The sequence below is a fragment of the Taudactylus pleione genome, unplaced genomic scaffold, assembly GCF_031769625.1.
Source record: "Taudactylus pleione unplaced genomic scaffold, aTauple2 ptg000391l, whole genome shotgun sequence".
In the NCBI taxonomy this organism is placed as follows: domain Eukaryota; kingdom Metazoa; phylum Chordata; class Amphibia; order Anura; family Myobatrachidae; genus Taudactylus; species Taudactylus pleione.
The window spans coordinates 14,157,164-14,182,237 of record NW_028284792.1 but is presented as its reverse complement, the minus strand read 5'-3'; the positions used below and the strand labels follow the sequence as shown (position 1 = coordinate 14,182,237).

General features: G+C 41.7%; 1 protein-coding gene across 1 annotated transcript in view; it reads left to right on the top strand.

Annotated features, from left to right (window-relative positions):
• The first annotated feature begins 6,123 nt into the window (after positions 1-6,123).
• The window catches only part of SLC5A7 (solute carrier family 5 member 7), a 41,042-nt gene continuing 22,091 nt past the window's right edge, over positions 6,124-25,074 (top strand). Inside the window, exons 1-3 of the mRNA XM_088445867.1 lie at positions 6,124-6,301; positions 6,954-7,067; positions 8,606-8,761. Of these exons, the coding sequence (XP_088301993.1) occupies positions 6,124-6,301; positions 6,954-7,067; positions 8,606-8,761 (448 nt within the window). The remainder of the gene's footprint in view (positions 6,302-6,953; positions 7,068-8,605; positions 8,762-25,074) is intronic.

Here is a 25,074-nt window from a genome sequence, read left to right as displayed (position 1 = left end):
TGTGTTCAAGTTATTTAATACATTTTTAAATAATTATTATGGACCTATGAGTCTCCTATGTATTTAATGCAGGGGTCTTTTAAAGTTTATACATTTTATATGTTAGCTCTCCTTGGAAAAATTTACATTTACAGGGGATATTATTTTAGTGAGCATATACTGTGACCAATAGCCCTTCAATATATTGTATCTCTCTTTTTTATAACACTTTTAGGGATTGACAATTTTAAATTTTTAGGAGCTGCTTTGACCTAATTACTGTAGTGACTCACGTGTTTGTGGCATTCCATATCTAATTTAAGTGCACTCAACATTATAGAGATATACAATCCCTACCACATGAATACAAATATATATACACACAATTCTTGATGGTTGATTCTGTCCAAACCCAGATAACCTACCACTCTTTTGGATTTGCCAATACCTTTCTCTTTGGCATAAAATATCTTCCATGAGCTGCTGAAACTAAAATTTACCTCTCCTCCCCTGAGCTCTCACCCTATCCTCTTACTCATATTTCCAGCTGTATTTCTGATACAGTACAGTATGTCCTCCTGGATGTCTCAGCATTTTCTTATTCCACAAATGTCTAATACGGCCCATATACTGTGCGGTTTTTTTGCACAATATGGCCAATTGAGAACAATTGTATTGACTAATCGTGTACATCATGTGCGGTATGTGTACAATTATGATGACGTCATAATTCTGCATCGTAGATCTTATGGAAAAGCAGTAAGATTTCAATCTATCATGTACCATGTGATACATATGCATATCGGTATCGTATGCTCGTATGTACAATCATGTACACCATTTGACAAATCGTATAGAGAATTTCAAGAGCAGAATCCCAAAGGAAATCGTATAAGACATCTGAACGTTACGAAGTCGCACCATGTATGGCTGGCATAAGACTGAGATTATCATCTTCCTACCCATTTCCAAACCTTCCTTTTCACAATTTCTTGATAATATCGCCCTCTTTTGTCCCACAAGTCTGCTGCCAAAAGTTGTCCTATACTATGCCCTCTCTTTTAAACCCCACACTGAAGCCTGCTCCAAATCTTGCTTCTTCCACATTTGTAATATATCCAGGATAAGATCCTTTCTCAACCTGTAGGCAACAAAGGCCCTAAAGCACTCACTCCTCATCTTTCTACTAGACTTCTGCAACATACTCTTATCTGGCCATTCTGACTATAGTCTCTCTCTACTACATTCTATTCTTAACAATGCTTGGCTAATCTTTGTTTCTAACCATTCAGCATCTACCTCCCCTTTCATCAGGCAACAAATTGGCTTCCCCAGATTTTTGTCATCTGGGGCAAGACAGTAATTTGGGGCCCCCCGTGGTAATTCCCCCATAGTAATGCCCCCTACAGAAGTGCCCCTATAGTAATGCCCCCTTCAGCAGTGCACCTATAGTAATGCCCCCTGAGGTAATGCCCCTGTAGAAGTGCCCATATAGTAATGCCCCCATAGTAATGCCCCTGTAGTAGTGCCTATATAGTAATTCCCCTGTAGTAGTGCCCATATGGTAATGCCCCCATACTAATGCCCCTTTAGTAGTGCCCATATAGTAATGCCCCTGTAATAGTGCCCATATAGTAATGCCCCTGTAATAGTGCCCATATAGCAAAACTCCCATTGTAATGCCCCTGTAGTAGTGCCCATATGGTAATGCCCTGATAGTAATGCTCCTGTAGTGCCGCTTACACAAAAAACCCCAATACTTACCTTATATCACGCTCCTACATACGCCGCCATCCGGTCCGCCCGACTGCTCCTCGGAACTATGGGAGAGATGTCATGACATCTCTCCCATAGTGCCCGTGGGGAGAGCCAGAAGCTGGAGTTCAGCGGCGCTGCAGGGAAGGAGCCGGGTACCTGCTGGTAATAAAATCTCAGCAGGCATCAGGCTTGGAGCCCCCCTGCAGCACCGGGCTGGAGGACACTGGAGGCGGGTTCAGCGGCGCACCCGGTGCACATGCACCTCCAGCCCCCCCCAGTTGTGGCCCTGGCTTCCCTTACAGGGTTTAATTCAAACTCCTCACACTCACCTATAAAATCCTCATCTAATCCTCTCCCCCTTACATCTCTAACTTCAATTCCCTCCACACTGCCATCTGGCGGCCACTTTATTCTACCAATAACTGCCATCTCCCCTGCCAACTAACAACTTATTTCCATTCCTGCCTCCAGGATTTTGCGCATGCTTTTCCCCACCATTGTAACACATCCCTCTCCCTATCAGACTCCCGACCTTTCTGCAAAGCTTCAAATGGGCTCTCGAAACCCATTTCTTATCAGAGCCTACCAACTGTCATTCTAACCACTGCTCTGTGGTTGTCGCACACTCGCTCACTCCTTTTGTGTCATCCATGTTTATCTGCCCCTTCCTGTCAACTCTCTTTCCTCATATACTCTTTCTTTCCTTATTCCATTTTCGCTTCTCCTTTTCTAACAATGGCTCTGAAATTGTCTGCAGTGCCCATCAAATACAGTACAGTTTTTGTGGTTATGGTGACTGTATATAAATAAATAACTGTCTAACAAGTTTATATTGGTTTGCATCCTATGTTCTAATTTTTTTTGTATTTTAGCTCTTATGCTCTTTATATTCTGTAATGTTTGTATCTGTATATGCACTTTCTCAGACACTGCTGTCCCCTAATTGCCCCCTAAAATAAAGGGTAATAATAATAATGAATAATAATCCTTATAAAAAAGGCAATTTAACAGTTTGAGAATATTTAAAAATATACAATAACTTAGAATGACAAAGATAGAATGATGTCACAAATTGTAAAAGGATACCCCGTCTGAAAAATTAATTGTGGAAACATAATTATTAAAAATTACAGGTTTCCATTGTATAAAACCTGAACTGTTCTGAGAAACTCCTAGTGACAAAGATGGTAGATAAAAACTCTGCTACTCTCGTATTTGCATATCACCATAAAGTCATATTTAACTGCAGCATGTTGTTCCATGATTTCTCATATTTCAGCCTCAGAGACAAGATTGTTCGTGAATCAATTAAACATTCACTTTACAGTAATGTATATCATTAATCAGAGTTATACAGAAAATATGTCCTCAGTCTGGCCCCTTATGAATGCAGCAGTGCAGACCAGATGTACTCTACGCTCACATTTGTGCGCTTTACAGTTCATCACCAAAGGCAACATAGCAAAGGGAGTGGGGCATAACTAGTACATATAGCTATGTTTCAATACACTATCATTACATATGTCAATATAAGTGATATGGCTGGTTATCAGCATCTTTTAAATTATTATTAATGACATCTTGGAAAGTAATGTTTTATGAGGGCAAATCAGGAAATTAAACTTATCCCCATGAATCTGCAGGTTAATTCTAAATATTTCAATCGACAAAACAATTATTAACAATTTTAAATATTGTTGATAAACTTTATGTTAGGATTTATGTTTTTAATACACTCAACGAAGTATATACAGGTTGAGTCTACCATATCCAAATATTCCGAAATACGGAATATTCCGAAATATGGAATAATTTTGGCATGACTGAGATAATGGAACCTTTGATTTTTGATGGTTCAATGTACACAAACTTTGTCTAAGGCACAAATTATTAAAAATATTTTATAAAATTACCTTCAGGCTGTGTATATAAGCTGTATATGAAACATAAATTAATTTCATTTCTGTACATAAACTTTGCTAGAGCCACAAAATTATTGACAATATTGTATAAAATTACCTGCAGGCTGTGTGTATAAGGTGTATATAACACATAAATGCATTCTGTGTGTATATTGGGGTTCCAATCCCAAAAAATTTCATTATGATATGCAGATATTCCAAAATACGGAATATTCCATTATCCAAAATACCCCTGGTCCCAAGCATTTTGTATATCGGAGTCTCAACCTGTATATGGTATTCTCTTTTGTGAGCAAATGTGATATGCAGTGACCTCAGAATGGGTATGTTTATCATAGAATAGCAAAAAGAAGAACTAATCTCTAAAGTAAATATGGTAGACTGTTGATCCAGTGATAGGGTCATTGGGGAAGCATTTTGTAGATTATATGAATGAGGAGATGATGTGTTGATTTAATCCTTTCTACTAAGACCATTAACATGCCTAGTCTAAGTACCACCTAAAGTCACCACATTCTGTTGTCTGCATCAATAAGAACATCTTAGTCTTTAGTCTTTTTGTTCTCAGTTGGGCAATTTGCTAATAGCATGCATTTTCTTACCCTATTTTATGAGAGAATAAAAAAAATTTAATTTCTCTAAGTGTTAAGGACAATAGTAGCTGCAAAATGTGGTGAGCTCTTTCTTCTACCATTGCATACAATCAATTAGTTGTATTTAGCAGATGAGTCTGAGAAGTGCAGTCAGAAGAAAACCATTGAGAAAAAACCCTCTGTCCATCAATCAGTCATATGGCAGAAGAGGTAGGAAAGTATTCTGCAGTGCATCATATACTGAAAATTCATTAAAAGTCATGCAAAGGTGGACGTGCATTATGACTTGCCAGGGTTATTTTAAGCTTATGATGATGTCCATCCCTATTTTCATCACCTCATTTTTTTACTGTCCTTTCTTTATGCATTCCCCTCCCCCATTGCACTTTGTCTGTATTCATGTATTCCTAATCCATATAGCACTTTCTGACGCCATCGTCTGAGCTCTGACGAACCACCATACAGCTTTATAAGAAATGTATTTTATGAAAATCAAGACCTTCACCAATAATTGCCAGTTATCATGTACATGTTGGATTAACTAAATAACAGAAAAATAAATACAATCATTACCGCTGATAAACATATTCCTGTGGACAAGCACCAACAAAGAATTTGGAAGTGGAGAAGAAGCTGTCCAGCAGGAGGATTCCTTTTACTGGAGGGAAAGAGTGTATCGACTACTACACAGGTAAGAAAGGAGACTGGACTTTAGTGAGAGACTGATGCTTAAATGAAGTTAGAAATACCACATGGCAATGGTGAAGAGATGGGTACATGTTTCTATGTAAAGCAGAGATGCACCCCTATCTACAGATATAGTCATATGACTTAACACCCATCCTATTTCTACTGTCAGAATAAAGGAGGACTATTACCACACCAGCTCCCACCCTTCCTGAGTAACCACATGCTTTCATTAAGTAGCTGCCAGCTGAGTGAACAGGATCAGGACCATGGACAGTTCCAATGTAGAACCGCTTCTCATCCCACAGTGATGCACCCTACAATCCAGCACTTGATTGTAATAATAAACGCTCTCCATGGTCCTAGTATTATACACATCCTCTGCTCGTTCTTCATAAGTAAACACAGAATACATTTTCCCCGGGTTCCTGACAGCGTGCTCTGACAGACGAAGACAGACTGTAGTTTGCAGGGAGTGTATTTTCTCTTTACTTCACTAAGAAGTGGATTGTGGAGCAGAGAAGCAGAGGGGGGATGATGCGCCTGCTTATGAATCAGGGTGTGTGCAGAGAGGGAAGCAAAGAAGGGACTGTGCACTGACTAGGACTGGAGGGTTGCTGCTAGTATAATAGCAATAAGGGCGTGATGACCAATGTGTGATGTGAGTATTTCGCATGGGCACTAACTAGGCACCGTCTGGTGATTTGCTTTATTCATTTGTTTTTCTCCGTCATTTTAAAGACACTTTCAACTTTTACAGTAAAATGGGATCTGGAATCGCAATAACATTAAAGTATTAAAGCTTTGTTTCTTCAATAAGTATGTTTACTATTCCGGTATATATGTTTCCCTTTTTAAGGCAATAAGACATGCATCCAAGTAAGCAGTGACACACCTTGTCAGAGAGACAGGGGAGCAGTGCCTGGCAGTGCTGGAATGATACAGAGACATACACAGCAGTGCTACAGGCGGGTGTGACTGATTACAGCACAGATAGAGACAGCTACTTACAGGTGACTGACTTGTTGATATTTGTCTGTGACTTTCTGCTTATTACAAGCTCTGCAGACGCTTCTGAGTTAGTTACACCGTGCTTTATCTGTCCCCTAGTTATATATGTACGGCGGAGGAGAGTGCTGTACCCTCCAAGAGATACTGATGAAATAGCCGGACACCAGAAGAAGATGGCTTTCCATGTGGAGGGGCTGGTGGCAATAATTATCTTCTATCTAGCTATTCTGTTCGTGGGCATCTGGGCTGCCTGGAGAACTAAGAACTCGCGTGGTGATGGAGATCCCCGGGAAGGGATTATTGTGGGTGGCAGAGATATAGGACTGCTCGTTGGTGCTTTTACTATGACTGGTGAGGATCAAATTAAATGTACTAATAAGTATCTTGTCTGACTACACAATGTATATAAATATAATAATGACTTTAAGTCCTGCGTACATTATTAGTATGTTTGGTGCAGTGTGTAGTTAATAGCATCAAGAGGGAGAGGTTCCTGAGTGAAGTACAGTATCTGGGAAATAATATGTGTGTGTATGTGTGTATTATGTCAGCAATAAAGTACTTTCTGCAGATTTTAAATTTTTTTATATAGTAATTGGTAAGTTGTTGGTTTTCGTTTGTCAGTGCATGCATTGTAGATATTTTAAAACACATACTATACATATATCCTGATGTTTGCCCATCTTCCTGTCTATAAAGTGTTCATAGAGACATCATTCATGCTAATGATGGAATGAATAGCTGTGTCAGTATTTTCTTACCAATGCTCAGAGTTGTGTAATGTTAAATAGCTGGTTATGCAGTTACTTTGCAAGTAACCAATTAACCAATATACTTAAACACATGTAGATTAAAGATTGATTTTTTAAAAGCTACAATAATAGTAGTAGTAATACTAAAAATTATTGCATGATATGCTTATCACAAGAATTTAAATATTAAGATAAATATGTAGATTGTAATATACTTTGCTTATGTTTAATTTTGTATTTCCATGTATTAGCTACATGGGTAGGTGGAGGATATATCAATGGGACTGCAGAAGCTGTGTATGTGTCAGGGTATGGGCTTGCATGGGCTCAAGCACCAATTGGCTACTCCATCAGTCTTATTGTAGGTAAGTCACAATTGAATTACATGTATTGATATTTGTCTCAGTCAAAACTCACTGTGGTTATCCTCAAATCAAATAAGAGCTGAGGAATACAAATATCAGGGAGATAGGAAGGTTAATGCACGGCTAATTTAATAAGCAGACATATCTATCCATGTTCCATTAAGATGCTGCACTTAAATAATCTTTTCAAGCCTTCAGGCAGTGTCCTGTTTTATATCAGCCCTGATAGGTCCTATAAAACATAATGCAATGGTAGTCCGGTTAGGACACAATTTTAATGAAACAATGCACTAAAAAAAAAGCTGTGTAAAAATGAAAGTTTAGTTTTATATACTATGAATGATTATTCTACACAATAACATTATATATATATATATATATATATATATAATCACATTACTATGACTCATGTATGACTGAACACACCTCCCATTGTCATGCACGATGCTGTTATTCCAATCACAATAATAACAAAGTAGCACACATATAAAGGGTTACAATTTATTGTAATCTGAATTAATGTGCTATGCAGTGATGTCACTAACTGCCCTTTGACATTTAACCAATCCCTTCTCTTTGTATTCTAGAATAAAAGAGTTAAACATTTAAATACTTAAGATGGGGAAAATATTCAATGCCACCCTTGATTTTTAAGTTTATAACAGTACACAAGGGCACATGTCATTTAAGCAATTGCAGTTAACCCTATAATCTTTAGTATATGATACTCCCACCTCTACCAGTGTTATCGTGCCAGCAATAGACTTCTCTTACAAAGAATGATCTTAATAGAAAAACAAAACACATGCATTGAATATTATTGCATACCTATATCAGTTTAATTATATAATATCTTAAAGATGCAGAAACCTATGCCTTTCTATAATGATTAGAGTGTCCCACCATCTCCATCTGCATGGGACCTAAAGATGTCATAGCATGAAGCAAAATGTTCATATTATTTAATTATTTAAGTTTGAATAATTATTCATAAGCTTGAGAGAATTTGTTAGGTCATCTGGCAATTATGTTTTGCTGAAACAAGGGAATAATGACCAACAATGAATCCTCGTTTCTGCTTATACCTGGGCACATGTTAGAATCCACAAATACAGGCATATATGTGTTCCAGCTGTTACTGAACTAGGATCCCATAATGTTCAGCCAATTAACAGCAGTGGTAGATAACCACCATATGGAGTGCTGACCGCCAGCAATTATCTGGTGTATTTCTGTATATAATTATGTACTTAAGTAAACAGAATAGTTATACACACTTTTGTTTTGCGCTATGTGTTTCTATCATTACTTCATTTAAATGTAAAAAAAATATTGATATCTGAGTAGTGCATTACAGCTTACACAATTGTACGTTAATAAATAGCAACATAAATACATGACTTGCCACTACTGCTTAGTAAACCATAGGGGATCTATTAATTATGTCAGCAATGTCACTTCTGGCAGCACAACTATAGATATAGCCTCTACATGTATATTCTCTATGACATAAACATATATTTTTTTTTTTTCTCTAGGTGGCCTGTTCTTTGCTAAACCCATGAGATCCAAGGGATATGTAACTATGCTGGATCCTTTCCAGCAGATCTATGGGAGAAGAATGGGAGGCCTGCTCTTTATCCCTGCACTAATGGGAGAGATGTTCTGGGCTGCTGCAATACTTTCTGCCTTAGGTAAGTCTCTTATACTGTACTGTCATCACTGATGTCACATAACTATTACGTATGCTATGGTGTGCTGCTTATATTCAACAACATGCATATGGACTGGCCATCTGAATATAAAACAATAATGGTGTTTTAAATAAATAATTAAATAACTAATTAAATAAGGACAACTGTGTGTTAGTGACAGAAGTTAACCATGTTTGTATCTTAACCCCAAAATGCAATGACAGAGGCCATATTTATTGTTACACTGTAAACATGTTGTGGAATTTACTGCTCCCTCAGGGGCCTATTCATCATAACTAAAATGGCCCGTTAACCATACGGAAGCGCTAGTTTCATCATATTTAATGTAACAGGCCATTCATCATCAGGGGTCCGATAGCACCACCTGATATTCAGCAAACTCAAAACTTAAAGTTTTTGGAGTTTGCCTGACAAAACAATCACCATATTTATATGGCACGTGTTCTCGTAGCCCCGCTCCTTCCTTTGGGAAGGAGTTCCGGGGATTTCGAGGAGGGATCTGATTGGATCCCTTTGCCACCTCCTGACTGCCTCCCTGGTGGCTTTGCACATGCGTGACTCTGGTCACTTATGGCAGATGCCGGCGCGGGAAGAGGTAAGTAATGCTGCTACTTCTGTAGCAGTGCTACTAATCGCGGGGACAGCTACTTTTCGGAGCAGCTGTCCCTACACCGGAGCAATGATGAATGGCGAGGTGGATACATAAGTATCCCCTGTGGCGAGGTGGATAATTAATCATCGGGGGCCATACAGCCCCTGATGATGAATAGGCCCCTGTGTTCCATACCTGAGCCACTGTTTAGGGAGGAAATGGCAGCAGGTAACAAATCTAGATAATGAATAAAAGAAAAATATTTTGACAGATTTCTGAGGAGGGTGAAATGTACTGTGTGTTTTTGTTTACTTAAAGGTATTTTTAGAAAATCATTCAGATGCCGTCCATTGAACATTGCCATATTTCTGTGAAAGTCCAACAACCCTACAGTAGTTATAGTCTTTAGACAATAATTAAACTTGCTTGTGCTGCAATGTGTGTTATTGCACATTATAATTTTCAATCCACTATTTACATAGTACACTTTTCTCAACAATAACCCAAACAATTAGAGTAAAGCATGTCTGTTACTATGTGGATTTCTTTTCGTTCAGGTTACTCTTATATTACTGCTTAAATGGCATATTTATTAAAGAGTATTTGTTGGCTATCACCTGAGAACAGTTTTTTTTGGAGGGTACCCACAAATATTATTCATCCCCTGCATTTAACTTGGAGGGTCCACAGCAGATATCTCCAATATCTGCTGTGGCATCTCCAGTTCTGTCCGCTAAGCAGCATCCATAGGTTTCTATGGTGGATACTACTGTATGCTGTCGGATTTACCAAATGCTAGATGGCATTGACCATTGTAGCACATGGGCTACATTATGCAAACAGTACCGGGAGAGGGATCCTTTCCGGCACTCCCCGCTCACACATGCACAGTCAACAGACCATGCATGTGCAGTAGCGCACAGGGGTCCAGATACTGAGAGTACAGTGATCACAGGGACGGGCTTTTGTTGGAGCCCCTGATCCTGGATATGATGTTTGGTACATCAATAAGCAGCAATAAAAAAATATATGTATTGGTTCTAAAACCTGATAGTTGATAAATATGGTCCATAGTAGGGAAGATCATTATTGCAGTCCACAGCCAGCAAACAATAAATTATTTCATTGTAGAACTCACAGATCAATCAAAAATGTTGCTTACTGTATACCAGAATCATATACATACTGTACATTCTCCTTATGAATAAAATGTTAAAATACCATAGTTGTATTAAGATTTTAGGCTTAGTCCCACATTAAAAACTGAATTAAGACAATGAATGTTAGGGTCCCTCTACATCATTAATCATTTGTGGCAATTCTGCATTTTGCAGACAATTGTGTAAAAAATTCTGCAATATATGGAGTTTACAGTTCATAGATTCTGACCAAAAAGTGATTGGAATTGGTGAATCAGGTTGTCCAACATGTTGGATTTCACAGACCAATCTGTGCTGTAGATTGCTAGGGTATGGTAACAATCAGCCAATTTGCAGACCACTACCAGCAAAATGATGGGTCTTTCAAGATTGGCAGATCTGTCTTTCCTGAAAATGATCTGCAAATCGCTGAAAAATATCTGTAAGATATGTGAATTGTTTGGTGGATTGAACAAACCTTAACTTTCAATCAGAATTTTTTTTGTTATTGCTTATGTATGGCAACCTTAAGAAGTACTGTAGAAAGAATGATGGATACATTAAAGTTTTTAATTTTCCTCCTAATCTACTGTGTATTCAAGCCACATGCATATCTTAAATAAGTCAAAGCAACAGGACTATAGTCAGTTAAATTTTCACATTTGTAAATGTCATTGTGTTTATTCCATTAGCAGAACTGCACCTCTAAATGAGTTTACCAATATAACATTTATATGGTCAAATCACATTGTCCAATTAGAACTCTAGCCAAATGCAGTTAACAGGATATCCAAAGACATATATAAGTCAAGGCAGAGCCGTAACTAGACTTTTTGGTGCCCTGTGCCAGATAGAGCATTTTAAATAGGGACATAAGATAGTACACCTGAAACAGAACCACGGCTTCATGGGGAAAGGCCAGGTAAGACATAGGGGTACTTCTGGGGCAGCCAGGGGATGCTGGGGATAAAAGAAGAGGAAAGTTACAAGAGAGAATGATAATAAACAGGAAAATTGACAGGACTGAACAGCGCCCCCTGCCCTGCGGTGCCCTGTGCCATGGCACAGGGCGCACTACCCTGGTTACGGCCCAGAGTCAAGGTGGCATTGTGAATCCATTTCAAATCGTAGCAAAATAGGCCCCATCACAATATGCCCAAACTCCACCCAATCCACCCAGAAAACTTAGTTTTTCGGTGATACTGCCCCATGGCCGTAAATAGGGGTGGGCAGGTAGTGCCGCCACGCAGGGTGTAAGGCTAGGTAATTGCACCTTTGCTTATCAGTTTCACCTGTATTTGCAACAAATAAATAATAGAGTGCCTATTTTCCAATATTCGAATAAAAGTGTATAATCAACTCACAATTTCAAGTAATCATTTAATATTTCTTAAATCAATCACAATATATTAAAAAGGAACAAACATTCCCATATAAAACACTATAGACAGTATACATTTCAACAATGTTGCGAAATAAGACATAATTGATATACTGTATACTAAAAAACAGAAATAGTTGTAAAAAGCTGGAATCCACTGTGTTAAATCTCTTATACCCACGTTCTTTGTTGCAATGGGTATAAATATGTATGTTACATACAATGCATCAAATCTGCTTCCAAATGTGCACATTTAAAACAATTAGAATCTGAAGAAACTCCTATCAAATTAAGTAATTTGTGTTATATAGGAAAGAACGTGGGTATAAGAGATTTAACACAGTGGATTCCAGCTTTTTACAACTATTTCTGTTTTTTAGTATACAGTATATCAATTATGTCTTATTTCGCAACATTGTTGAAATGTATACTGTCTATAGTGTTTCATTTCTGCATACAATGGGGGGAATTCAATTCAATGCACTATTGAATAGCGACGGGAGGGACTCCTGAAGCTATTCAATACACTGCGCTGTTTGGACGCGCTAAGGATTCTTCTCGCACCCCCCTGGGGATGCGAGGAGAAATCCGACCAAAGTCCCGCGTTAGTGGCTGTTTTTCTACATAGCGCAGAGCTAACAGCCGCACTCCCGGCACTTTGGTCAGAGAATGCCGGTTACCGCGCCTTAACCCCCTTGTTAAGGCGCAATGACTGCGATAACCGGCATTCTCCGACCACACAGCGCACTGAATTGAATAGATCCGTGAGCTCGCTCCCGGCGCTATTCAATTCGCGTTGAATTGAATCACCCCCATTGTTAATACAAGTTTTTTATTTAATTTAACAAAGGTGTCAAGAATATCATCTAATGATATATTAGGGAATTCACCTTTCCATGTAGATAAACCTGTAGTGAGTTTCTCTAAATTTATTTGATACATTACATGAGTATAAATGTATGAAGTCGAGCAGTCCATTGATGTACAGCAATGCAATACATTATCAATACCACAAACGGTATCATCATTCGATAATTTAGACAACACCTTGTTGATAAAACTACAGATTTGATAGTATGTAAACAATGGTATTAAAATTTGCGGATATGCTGGTGTTAATTGATCGTATGTAAGAATTTGCATAGTATCTTGATCTAGAAATTGGTGTATTAAACGGAGACCCCTGTGATACCAAGAAGTAAAAACAGTTGATATATAAAACCTCTATCAAAGACTACATTGTAGTTTAAGGGGAGAAACGAGAATTAGTCGAGACACCCATCCAAGATAATGTCAATCTCCAAGCAGTACAAGTGGTAATTAATAATAGATTCTGAGATATATGTTTAGGATATGTGGAGGGTCACATATGTAAAAGGCTTGGAAGAGATATTGCTGGACTCATAGCTTGTTCTGATGTCGTACTGGCAAATTTATCTGTATCTCTCAACCAATCCACTGCATATCTGTAATTTGCTGCAAGGGCGTATGTACACAAACATGGCAAATTAATCCCTCCCTTAGTGGGAGATTGACTCAGTTTGAATAGGGATATCCTAGGTGTTTTATTCGCACAAATGAATTTGCCAATTGCTGTATTTAATATCTTTAAATCCATATCCAAAAATAACAGAGGCAGCATTTGTAACGGATACAGCAACTGCGTAATAGTCTTTCAACGTCTGGCGGATCAGGTCAGAAAAGTTCTCTATATATATTAAATGGGTTAACTGGAATATTAATTCCCAAGTATTTCAGGGCATTGTTGGCCCATCTAAAGGGGAATGACTCCTTCAATTTCTTCGTGCAGCTTTGTGTAATGCTAAAGCGTCCATTTTTGTAGTATTCACCAGAAATCCTGAGATATTATGAAAATCCTGCAATATTTTTAGGAAGCTGCGAAAAGCAGCTTGAGGATTTGTAAAATATAATAAAAGATCATCCGCATATGCGGATACCGTATATACTCGAGTATAAGTCGACCCGAATATAAGTCGAGGTACCTACTTTTACCACAAAAAACTGGGAAAACTTATTGACTCGAGTATAAGCCTAAGGTGGGAAATGCAGCAGCTGGTAGTGCCCCAGTAGTAATTCCCCCTGGTTGTGCCCCCAGTGGTAATCCCCCCTTTCAGTGCCCCCAGTAGTAATCCCCCCCTGGTAGTGCCCCCAGTGGTAATCCCCCCTTTTAGTGCCCCCAGTAGTAATCCCCCCCTGGTAGTTCCCCCAGTGGTAATCCCCCCTTTTAGTGCCCCCTGTAGTAATCCCCCCCTGGTAGTGCCCCCTGTAGTAATCGCCCCCTGGTAGTGACCCCTGTAGTAATCGCCCCCTGGTAGTGACCCCTGTAGTAATCGCCCCCTGGCAGGGCCCCCAGTAGTCCCCCCCCAGTAGAGAGAGACGGTATAAGAATAAAAAGAAATCACTTACCTGAAACGCCCGCTCCTGGCCCCGCCGCTAACAGCTCCTCCGGCCGCTTTGAATGGGAGAGACATCATTACCCATGACGTCTCTCCCATTACCCACTGCGGGAGCCGGAAGATGGCTTCCGCAGTGGAGCAGCAGCAGCCGCTGAGAGTCTGACAGACTCTCAGCGGCAGCTGATTACAACAAACACACAGCTGCCGGCTCCGGTGGCTGTGTGTTTTGTTTGTGCTGTGTAGCGCTGACCGAACTACGTCCGGTCAGCGCTACACACTTCACTCGAGTATAAGCCGAGGGGGTACTTTTTCAGCACAAAAAATGTGCTGAAAAACTCGGCTTATACTTGAGTATATACGGTACTTCATTTCTAATGTGCCAATTTTAATACCCTGCCATTCTACATATTTATAGAAATGTCTAATAAGTGTTTCCAATGCCAAGTTTAATAGTCAAAATGCCATAGGGTTGTTATATAATGGTCTAAATAGACTGACAAAATTTGCACCAAAATTCCTAAGATGTAGTACCCTCAACAATTGTGTCCTGCAGACCCTAGCAAAGGCCTTGTCCGAATCACAGCTTACCAGCAAAGTCTGACCATTTCCAGTTTAAAGTGATTTTGTCAAAACCGCAATTAATTGCCTCATATTACGCACCGATGACCTGCATTTGATAAAGCCAGTCTGTGAGGGATGCAATCATTTTGGCAAGAGAACCTGAAGACTCTGTGCCACAATCTTAGACATTCTAACATTGCAGATCTGTGAATCAGGACTGGGCGTGGCCATTTTAATATGATGGAGGCATGGTCACAAACCCAGGGGTGTGCATAGTGTGCTGCTGCATACTATCCTACAAACACCCACTGTAATCCTTTACCACTTTGATTGACAAGTGTCAGTCAAATTATTCTATGTCAGTCAGTAAATATACTTTTAAACTCAGTATTACTGTTCATAAAGATATAGAAATATAGGACCATATTCAATTAGTTTTGCGTCCACTATTCTCGCTATTCAATTCCAAACCATGCAAAAACGGCAAGCCGCGAAGTCGGACAGGCGGAAAGTGCTGTCAGAAATGGGGAAATAAGCCTGAACCCCCAAAAAAGATGCAGAAACATTGGGGATCAATGTAGTAGTGCCCGAATAGCCCTAATAAAAATGTTTGGGGTACTTAATTTGTTTCAATAGATACTTATTAACGTCTTTGCACAAGTGGTGAAGAATGGCATTAAGCAGTATGTTTTGGTGAAAATAAGTAGTCCTGTCAAATTTGGGTACCTGAAAATGGGTGCAAGCATATTTTAATATCTCTACAGTGGTTTTAATAAAAGTGAAATTTCTCTGTCATACAAGCACCTGCAATCCCAAAAACACTTTTCCTCTTCTTAGAGCCCCAGAACCATATTTCACTAGTTTTTATGCTAGTCCCCCCACTTTGTGCTTTTTTGCCCCCCAAATGAAAGTACTTTTTTGGGGTGTTCTCAAGTTTTTTCCTTGAATTTTTTGACACAGTTGTCCTTTGGGGGGCTGTCCCAATGGTGCTGAGTGGTTTCCCCACCTTTGCACCCCAAAATAAAAATTTTGCACTTCTTTTCTCCTACTATTCAGAGGCAAATCTTTTTCGCCTATCACATTGCATTAACTTTCCGATGTACGCGAAACCCGGCTGGAATTGAATACAGAGATAAGTTTCCGACAAGCGAAAAGCCCCGATCCGCGATACTTTTTCACGGATCTCAGCTTTTTACGCCTAATTGAATATGGCCCATAGTTTAGTGGTGCATAAAAGTGATGAAAACTAAAATAGCATGCAATACAATATAATTTCTTTTCATATCCTCAATTCATCTGAAGGGGACACTTAATGACATATGGTGCTCAGAAAATCTGTTTTAAGATGAGTACACACTGACAAATATATTGGCCGATCAATAATCAGCCAATATATCTGGTGCCCGTCGGCCGTTGTGTACCAGCGATATGTCTGTGAACAACATCGTTCACAGACATATCGCGTTGGCTGTGCTGCACAGCCGATGGACAGATACATCTGCAGATGTACTGGGTCATCGTGCTGTGTGTACGGGTGATCAGCCGACCTCCTGTACACCTGCAGCGGTAGTTGCAGGGAAGGGGTCGCGGGGCGACCCCCGACCAGCGGGAACTGCGGCTGACTGGAAGATGATGGTCATTCAGTGTATATGAATGACCATCATCTATAGCTATATCTGCAGATCACTCGATCTGCAGATATATCTTTGCAGTGTGTACCCACCTTAAGTCAAATCCCTCTGAACATAGGGAAACCACCCTTCATACACTTTCTTTATTCCCTATGGAATCTGGTTCTAGCAGGCATTATAATTGGCCCATAATGCTTAGCGTGTGTCCTTTCTGTGTAATGCTGGTTACACACTGGCTGATATATTGGCCGATCAATTGATCGGCCAATATATCGTGCCCCCGTCGGCCAGTGTGTACAGACGATATGTCTGTGAACGACGTTGTTCACAGACATATCGCATTGGCTGTGCTGCACCACCAATGAACAGATATGTCTGCAGACATATCTGACCATCGGCAAGTCTGTACGGGCGATCAGCCGATCACCCGATCACCTGTACACAGGGGTGCTGAGAGGGGGGAGGTGCGAGGAGGTACTAATTACCTGGGTCCGGCACCGCTCCCCATCCCTCAGGTCACAGCAGCCCAGCACACGCTGCTGTGTGCTGAGCTGCACTGGGAGACTGTCCAAGGCTGCTAAAGCAGCAGCTGGAGAGTCTCCTATGCCAAAGGGGGGGAGCGATCGCGGTGATCGCGCCCCCCATTAGCTGTGCACCAGCTCCCCCTCCCCAGTGCACAGCACTGCGCTGCAAATGGGTTTTAAGGGGGCGTGACCACGAAGTCCAGCGGTTAAGCCATGCCCCATACCCGCACCCAAGCCGGCCTGACCCACTGCAGCATGCAGATGATGGCCATTCAGTGTGTTTGAACGACCATCATCTGCAGATATATCTGCAGATCACTCGATCTGCAGATACATCGCTATAGTGTGTACCCACCTCTACAGACACAGAGAAAGAAATACATAACACCATGACTCACTGTTTAAGGTAATTTTATCTTCAAGGTCAGTTTGCCATTCTGTTGTGTGTGTACAAAGATGTGATAACTCCTACACTGTCCTCACACAAGATATCTGCTAGTCATGCAGAAATCACAAGTTAGCATTTTAACCCTATGGTGACACCCACTCATTGCCACGTACACCCGTGGAAGATGTGCTCAACACCAAATCACCACTGATCTGCTCCCTTGTTGAGCACCAGGCACCATACATGATAAAGTAATCTGGGGATTGGGTACTGCCAGCACGCAGATGGCTAAAGTACTGGTTCTAGGGGCTGTGACTGCTGTATATAGCAAGTTAAAATAAGATATTTAAATGCAGTGTACAAATAAAATGTATTAAAATTTTAGTTCATGAATTGCAGGGGGAATTGGGGGTCAAAGCCAGGTAATTGCTGCAATGGAGCTTCAAAGGGCTCCAACTCAGTAGCAAAGCAACTGTTTCCCCAGGGACTGCCTATCTCTGGTGCCCATTTTCAGCCAGAGGGAGCAGCATGCCCCTGGGGGAAAGATTGCTGGATATAACTATTAGAGAGAGATAACACCCACCTTTTTATACTTCCAGGCACTGACTTCCCAAATGCTCTCATGCACAGAATAACCACGACCTACTGCCAATTAGGGACAATGTTAAATTTCCACATACAGTAGCTTGTTTGACTGAAGAGACCCTGGCAGTCTTACCCGCTGTGGTATTGTGTGTAGGAGCCTGAGTGGGGGCAAGTGCTTTCAGGTGCTCATGTAGAAGTCTGGTGGTGGCAGCGAGTTACCCTTCCACAACACAGTGGGTGGAGTCAGTAGCAGGCAGTGTACCTAACAATGTTGACACAGAGGGTAGAGACAGTGAGTGATGAGCATAAAGACGTATGTTATAATGACAGCTGATAAACTTTAATAAAATAGTGGGTTTTTGGTAGCCTATTTGAAGCTTTGGAAAATTGGAAGGGAGAGTGAAAGTGGTGAGGAGCATCGGTGATGGGTGAAATCTTGGAGGTGGGAGTGGGAGGAGGCAATAAGTTCAGAGGAAAGGTGGCAGTCATTGGCAGAGTAAAGCAGGTAGGTGGGAATGTGGAGGGAGATGAGGTTGGAAAATTTAGTGGGGAGAGGACTGGTTGAGGGCTTTATAGGTGAGTGTGAGGAGTTTAAAGTGGATTCTGAAGGGGAGCCAGTGTAGGGCCTGGTGGAGAGGGATGGCAGAAGCAGTTTGGTAGGAAGATGAAACAAGCAGCAACATTGAAAACAGTGGCCCTGATTCAGAGCCGGACGCTCTGACCAGAGCGCTCGCTCTGAATCAGGGCCGTCCTAGTTAAATTTGGAGCAGCCTTTTGGACGCTCGCATAGCTGTGGGTTACCACCCACAGCTTATGCGAGCGTCCATGATGATGGTCGCGATTGTCAAGACCATCGCAACCATCAGGCTTGCGACGAGACCCTGTGGTAGGGTCTCGCTGCCGCAAGCCCTGGAGTGATTTTGGCTCTATCAGAGCCAAAATCACTCCCACTGACATCACTAGTGATGTCAGTGGGGCCGGACCCACACGGTAGGCGTTCCCATGGGAATGCCTCCGTCTGGCAGCCATGCCCCCGGCATGCCCACCAAAGGGGGCGTGCTGCCGCTCACCATCGACAGCACGCCCCCTTTGGTGCGAGACCCTGAGCGACAGCATGGCTGTCGCTATCCGGGTCTCGGGCCTGCGCACGACGGAGCTCCCTCCGTCGTCAGCATGCGCATTTGGGTACCATCGACCTGCTTGCGAGCGTCCTGCCAGGAGTCAGGGAGGCCAGATTACAAGAGGTTATAGTATTACAGTCTAGAGATGAACAGTGAGTGGAGGAGGATCTTCATTGCCTCCAGGGATATAAAGGGACTGATCCTGGTGGAAGAGGAAAGACTGTGAAAAGTACTTAGGGGCTGATTCTAAATCAGACAAAGGAGTGTCCGTATCTGCGTCTATTGATAGCGACTGTCTGCGACTATATGCCAATGCAACTACAAAGCCCTTACCTGATGTACATTTGTGCATCAAAATGTGCAAGGACTGAGATTCTCACTCAGCATCTGTAAATTCAGAGATATACAGATGTGTTGTCCACATACATCTTACATCTGTACACTACAAGTAGAGTTAAACATATTGCCTGAGCGACACACAACTGGGTAGCGCCAAACGTTTTTTCGTATGATTGTTTACTGTCAAATGTGTCTTATTCGCAAAGCAAAGTGAATAGGACGCACAAGCAACTTCTGCTGATTAAAATGATATGTGGCATGCTTATATTCTGTGTGCAACTGCGGCTGTACCTGCATGCGAAATGCTACGTTACAGTGTCAGCGGCTGTGACACTGTAGCGTAGCATTTTACATGCAGATACAGCCGCAGTTGCACATACAATATAGGCATGTTGCATATCATTTTAATCAGCAGCTTGTGCATCCTATTCACATCACTTTGCGTATAAGACGCATTTGACAGGAAAAAGTTGAACGAAAAGACTCTTTGCACTGCCGAGTCATGGCATGACTAGAAGTGCTGTTTAATGTGCAAGGAAGTAAGATGTATGTGGACACAGCTGTAGATTGACGGCATCTTTAGATGTGACATTGGTCCCACCATTGAAATTTGCACCAGCCCTCTGGCAGGTGCAGTTCTTTGTCCATGTATGGTCTCCTATGTGAGTGGTTGAGTGCCTGTATATGCATCCACTTTCACCAACATGACCGTGACACTCCAATAACATGCCCATAAGATGGACCATCTCAGTCCATTCGCTAAGCCACTACTCTGTCATCGTCCAGAAATGGGCACAACATTTATTTTCACAATTTCCACGGCTGGAAAGTGTGTGTGTGGCTGGGGCAAGGTTTAGGTCGATAGGTACTTGGACTAAATTGTCCTGATTATCTAATTAGAAAATAATCGGAGGTATTCTTTATGATAGATTCCAGCACTAAGAAATAATGCTCATATTCTTATACATTTTATAAAAGTTCTGGCAGATTGTTGTTGTTGTTTTTGTTTATTTGTGTTCATTTTGAAACATGTAAGTCACCAAAACTTTAGAAAAAAAACCCACCAATTTTAAGCTGATACATAGTTACATGTAAACATTTCAAATACGTTATACATATTTAACTTGAAATAACATTGGATTACGAAAAAAGCAATTCATAATATATGCATAATAATTGCATATATTATGCAATTATTATGCATATAATAATCAAAGAGATGAACGGTTCGGTTTTACACAGTTCTTTTCATCAAATTAGCGCAAGCTCAGATTTATCTTATTGGCTATCCAAAACACGTGCTAGCCAGTTAGCCAATAAGATTTTCAGATCCAAACTTAACTGAGACAAAACTTAACTGCACTAATAATAATTGCATAATTCAAAAAAGTGGTATCTCTAAAACATGGACCGACACTCGTTTATTTTTAAGGCAGGGAATAGAGATTTTTTTTTTTACTCTGTAGCACACAGCTGGGAATCCGGAGCAGAATTGCCATAGGGTTATCATAAATTCCATAGTGTAGTACACAGGTTCTCAAACTCGGTCCCTCGGGATCCCAAACAGTGCATATTTTTCAGGTCTCCTCACAGAATCACAAGTGAAATAATTAGTTCCACCTGTTGATCTTATAAAATGTATCAGTAAGTAATGACTACACCTGTGCACCTGCTCGGTTATTTGGAAAATGGGACTTGTGTGGGGTCCTGAGGACCGAGTTTGCTAAACCACTGGTTTAGTACCTCATATTTTTACTTCACTTTGTATTAATAACAGTTCTTCAGCTTAAAAAATATATATTATTAATATTTGATAGAAACTATAATGTCACCCTCACATATAGGAATCAGATAGAAAGAGAGTTTTGCTTTAATTGCCTTTAAACACAACCAACTAGATTCCTGTGGGTAAATTTACTAAGAATTATGTTTGCGTATGAAAAAAATATATGCTGGGCATCACTGAGACTCGAGTGTGTTTTTCACACTCAAACACACGATTTATTAAGAATCGTGTTTGCTTGTTTATTTTGATTCGATGGCCTATGTCAGGGATGGGGAACCTCAGGCCCGGGGGCCGTATACGGCCCACGGAGTCATTTGAAAAGGTACCGAGGGGGGCGGTGAGTTCCACCACTTCTCTAGTACCACTTTAAGCACTGGCAGGGGGACCCTGCACTGTGTTCTCCCTATGGCATTACCACCCCAGCTGGTTCAGCTCGGTGCTGGTTATAGGAAAGTAGGGGGAACCCCACATTTTTCCCTCAATTTATTTTGGGGGGAACGGACCACCTTTTTTTTTTAATCATTAACCCTTTATTACACCTATAACAAAGAAGCACTGTACAGATAACACTGATCTGTGCAGTGCTTCGACAGAACATGTCTATTGTTTTCAGGCCAATACGAATTAACTTTCACATGATCAAACATGATAGCATAGACCAGGGGTGGGAAACCTTTTTTCAGCTGAGGGCCATTTTGATATATAGAACATTATTCGCTGACCAGGGGAAGACCATGCCCCCTCCGTGTGATGTCACATGGGCGGGGCCACAATCGCCGGTGATTACAGCAATGCCTGGAGCATCCTGAGGATGCTCCAGGGAGCTGTAAGGGCAGCGCTGTGACCACCTGAAGCGCCCTAAGGACGCTCCAGGCAGCACTGATGCATAGATTCTGGCTGCAGGGTGCCATTCTAGGCACCCTGCTAGTCAGATAAGGCTAGCAGAAAAAAAAGTTCAGAGGGCCAGACCAAATGACTCCGTGGGCCGTATACGGCCCCCGGGCCTGAGGTTCCCCATCCCTGACATAGACCATCGAATCAAAATAAACAAGCAAACACGATTCTTAATAAATCGTGTGTTTGAGTGTGAAAAACACACTCGAGTCTCAGTGATGCCCAGCATATATTTTTTTCATACGCAAACATAATTCTTAGTAAATTTACCCACAGGAATCTAGTTGGTTGTGTTTAAAGGCAATTAAAGCAAAACTCTCTTTCTATCTGATTCCTATATGTGAGGGTGACATTATAGTTTCTATCAAACATTAATAATATATATTTTTTAAGCTGAAGAACTGTTATTAATACAAAGTGAAGTAAAAATATGAGGTACTAAACCAGTGGTTTAGCAAACTCGGTCCTCAGGAAATAGACGGCAAATCACGTAAATAGAAGTCAATACACCATTAAACCAACACGCAAGTACTTTCCATAGACAGGAATACAACTCACAGAATTACTGAGAATCGTGTTTAAAAACATGATAGAACATGGAACAGAATAGAAGAAATCAATAGACCTGCCTGTGAGTTGCGTGTTCTGCCGAAGTACTGCATGGATCAGTTTGATCTGTGCAGTGCTTCTGTGTTACTACAAGTGTAATAAAGGCTTAAAAATGTATTTTAAAAACGGTGTGGTGTCAGCCCCAAAAAAGCATAACCAGCCCTGGACCTTTGTGCCTATTCTGGTACAGGAAAATTGGGAGTAAAATCGGTGTGGGGTATCACCTATTTTTCTATAACCAGCACCAGGCATAGCCAACTGGGGTGGTAAAGACATAGCAGGGAGACACAGCGGCCACTGCCATAGAAACTGGATGCTGATTGGCTGAAAGAGGTCTGACTCTTAGCAATTCAGCGCTGAGGTGAAGGAACCTATGTGGGGACCTGTCATTCTCAGGGAAGTGCTGTACATACAGTGCTTCCATGTCCGTGGAATCGGGTCTTTGTTTCTTTGTGTTGTCAAGCCTCTGGATGCCTACTGGAGAAAAAGACCGACCTATGCCACGTAGTAGGGGTAAGTAGTGAGAGTACAAATGCCAGTGGCCTGCTGGCATTTGTGGCTTGCTGGGACCTGTAGTCCCACTCTAAAGAACAATATTATTTTTATATTTAACCCATTACCCCTGCACCCATTACCACCAGGGGTGTGGGGAAGACCCCAGAGCTGGTTGATCCTCGGGAGGGGAGACCCCATTTTATTTTTTTTGGGTCCCCACTTTCCAAGGATTGTTGGCCCTGGGTTAACCAGTTTGGGGTTGGTGAATGCATTGGCAGGGGGCAGGGGTTAAAGTGGGCTGGAACGGGGTGGAACTGCGTTCTGTCACTTCTATTTGGAGATGGAACCAGTTCCACCTTCCCCACCATAGCTCAGCGCCGCAGGGAGGCTCCATTTGCTGGGCACCCGCTGAGATTTTGTTACCAGCGGGCGCCCGGCTCCCTCCCCGCAGAGCCAGCGGCTTCCTACTCCCGCAGTGCACTATGGGAAAGACGTCATGATGTCTCTCCCATAGTTAGAGGAGCAGCCACGCGGACTAGACGGCAGCGGATGCGGGAGCCGGGCTTAAGGTAAGTATTAGGATTTTTTATTTTTTATTAAGTGGCTTCACTATAGTGGGGCATTACTAAAGGGGGCACTACTACTGGGGGCATTACTCAGAGGACTTTAGTATTGGGGGCATTACTCATGGGGCACTACTACTGGGGGCATTACTCAGGGGGCTCTATTACTGGGGGAATTACTATTGGGGGCATTTATTCAGGGGGCACTACTACTGGGGGCATTACTATTTGGGGCATTACTCAGGGGGCACTACCACTGGAGGAATTACTTTTGGGGGCACTACGTCTCTCCCATAGTTAGAGGAGCAGCCACGCGGACCAGATGGCAGCGGACGCGGGAGCAGAGTTTAAGGTAAGTATTAGGGTTTTTTATTTTTAATTAAGTGGCTTCACTATAGGGGTCATTACTACTGGGGTCACTATTCAGGGGGCACTACTACTGGGGGCATTACTCAGGTATCACAACCCTGGCTAGTTTTCACCTTTTGCCTTGAGACTTACCCCTGTCAGCTGTCCCGTGGATCTGTATGTGTAATCCGCCTGGGAGATCTGTCCTGATCATGCTGGCTGCAGCACTTCTGTGTATGCATTTGGACTGTGCTCTCCTTTCCACAGCGATTGTTCACCTGGGCCCTCATCTGTCTGTGAACACTGCTAGCCTTGATTGGAATAGCAGGTGTAGGTCTGACTCCCAGCGCTGCGGAGATGATTGCTCCCTCTGCATGTTGTGCCCTCCGCCACTCAGAGTGCTACTACCAGACCACCTGATCATACCCACCAATTCCTGCCAGACCCAGGATATATACATCCTCCTCTGATAGCATTCTGGGCCTGAACATCTCGTTACTTCCCGTGGTGTATAGTTCGTGCTACTTCTGAGTACAAAGGTATTCCAGGCTCCTGCTCCTGCTGGTTCCTATACCAGTTCATCCAGAAATCCTGCTTACAGCAATACATGGTATATCCAGAAATCCTGCTTACAGCAATACCTGGTATATCCAGAAATCCTGCTTACAGCAATACTTGGTATATCCAGAAATCCTGCTTACAGCAATACCTGGTATATCCAGAAATCCTGCTAACAGCAATACCTGGCATATCCAGAGGTCCTGCTGCAGCATGACCTGTGTTCCTGAGTTCCTAGTGTGAAACCTTTGCTTCTAAGTTACACGTTCATTCCATGCTACTCCAGTGTGGAGTCAGTTCCAAGTTGTAAGTTCATTCCATGCTACTCCAGTGCGGAGTCAGTTCCAAGTTACCCAATCCG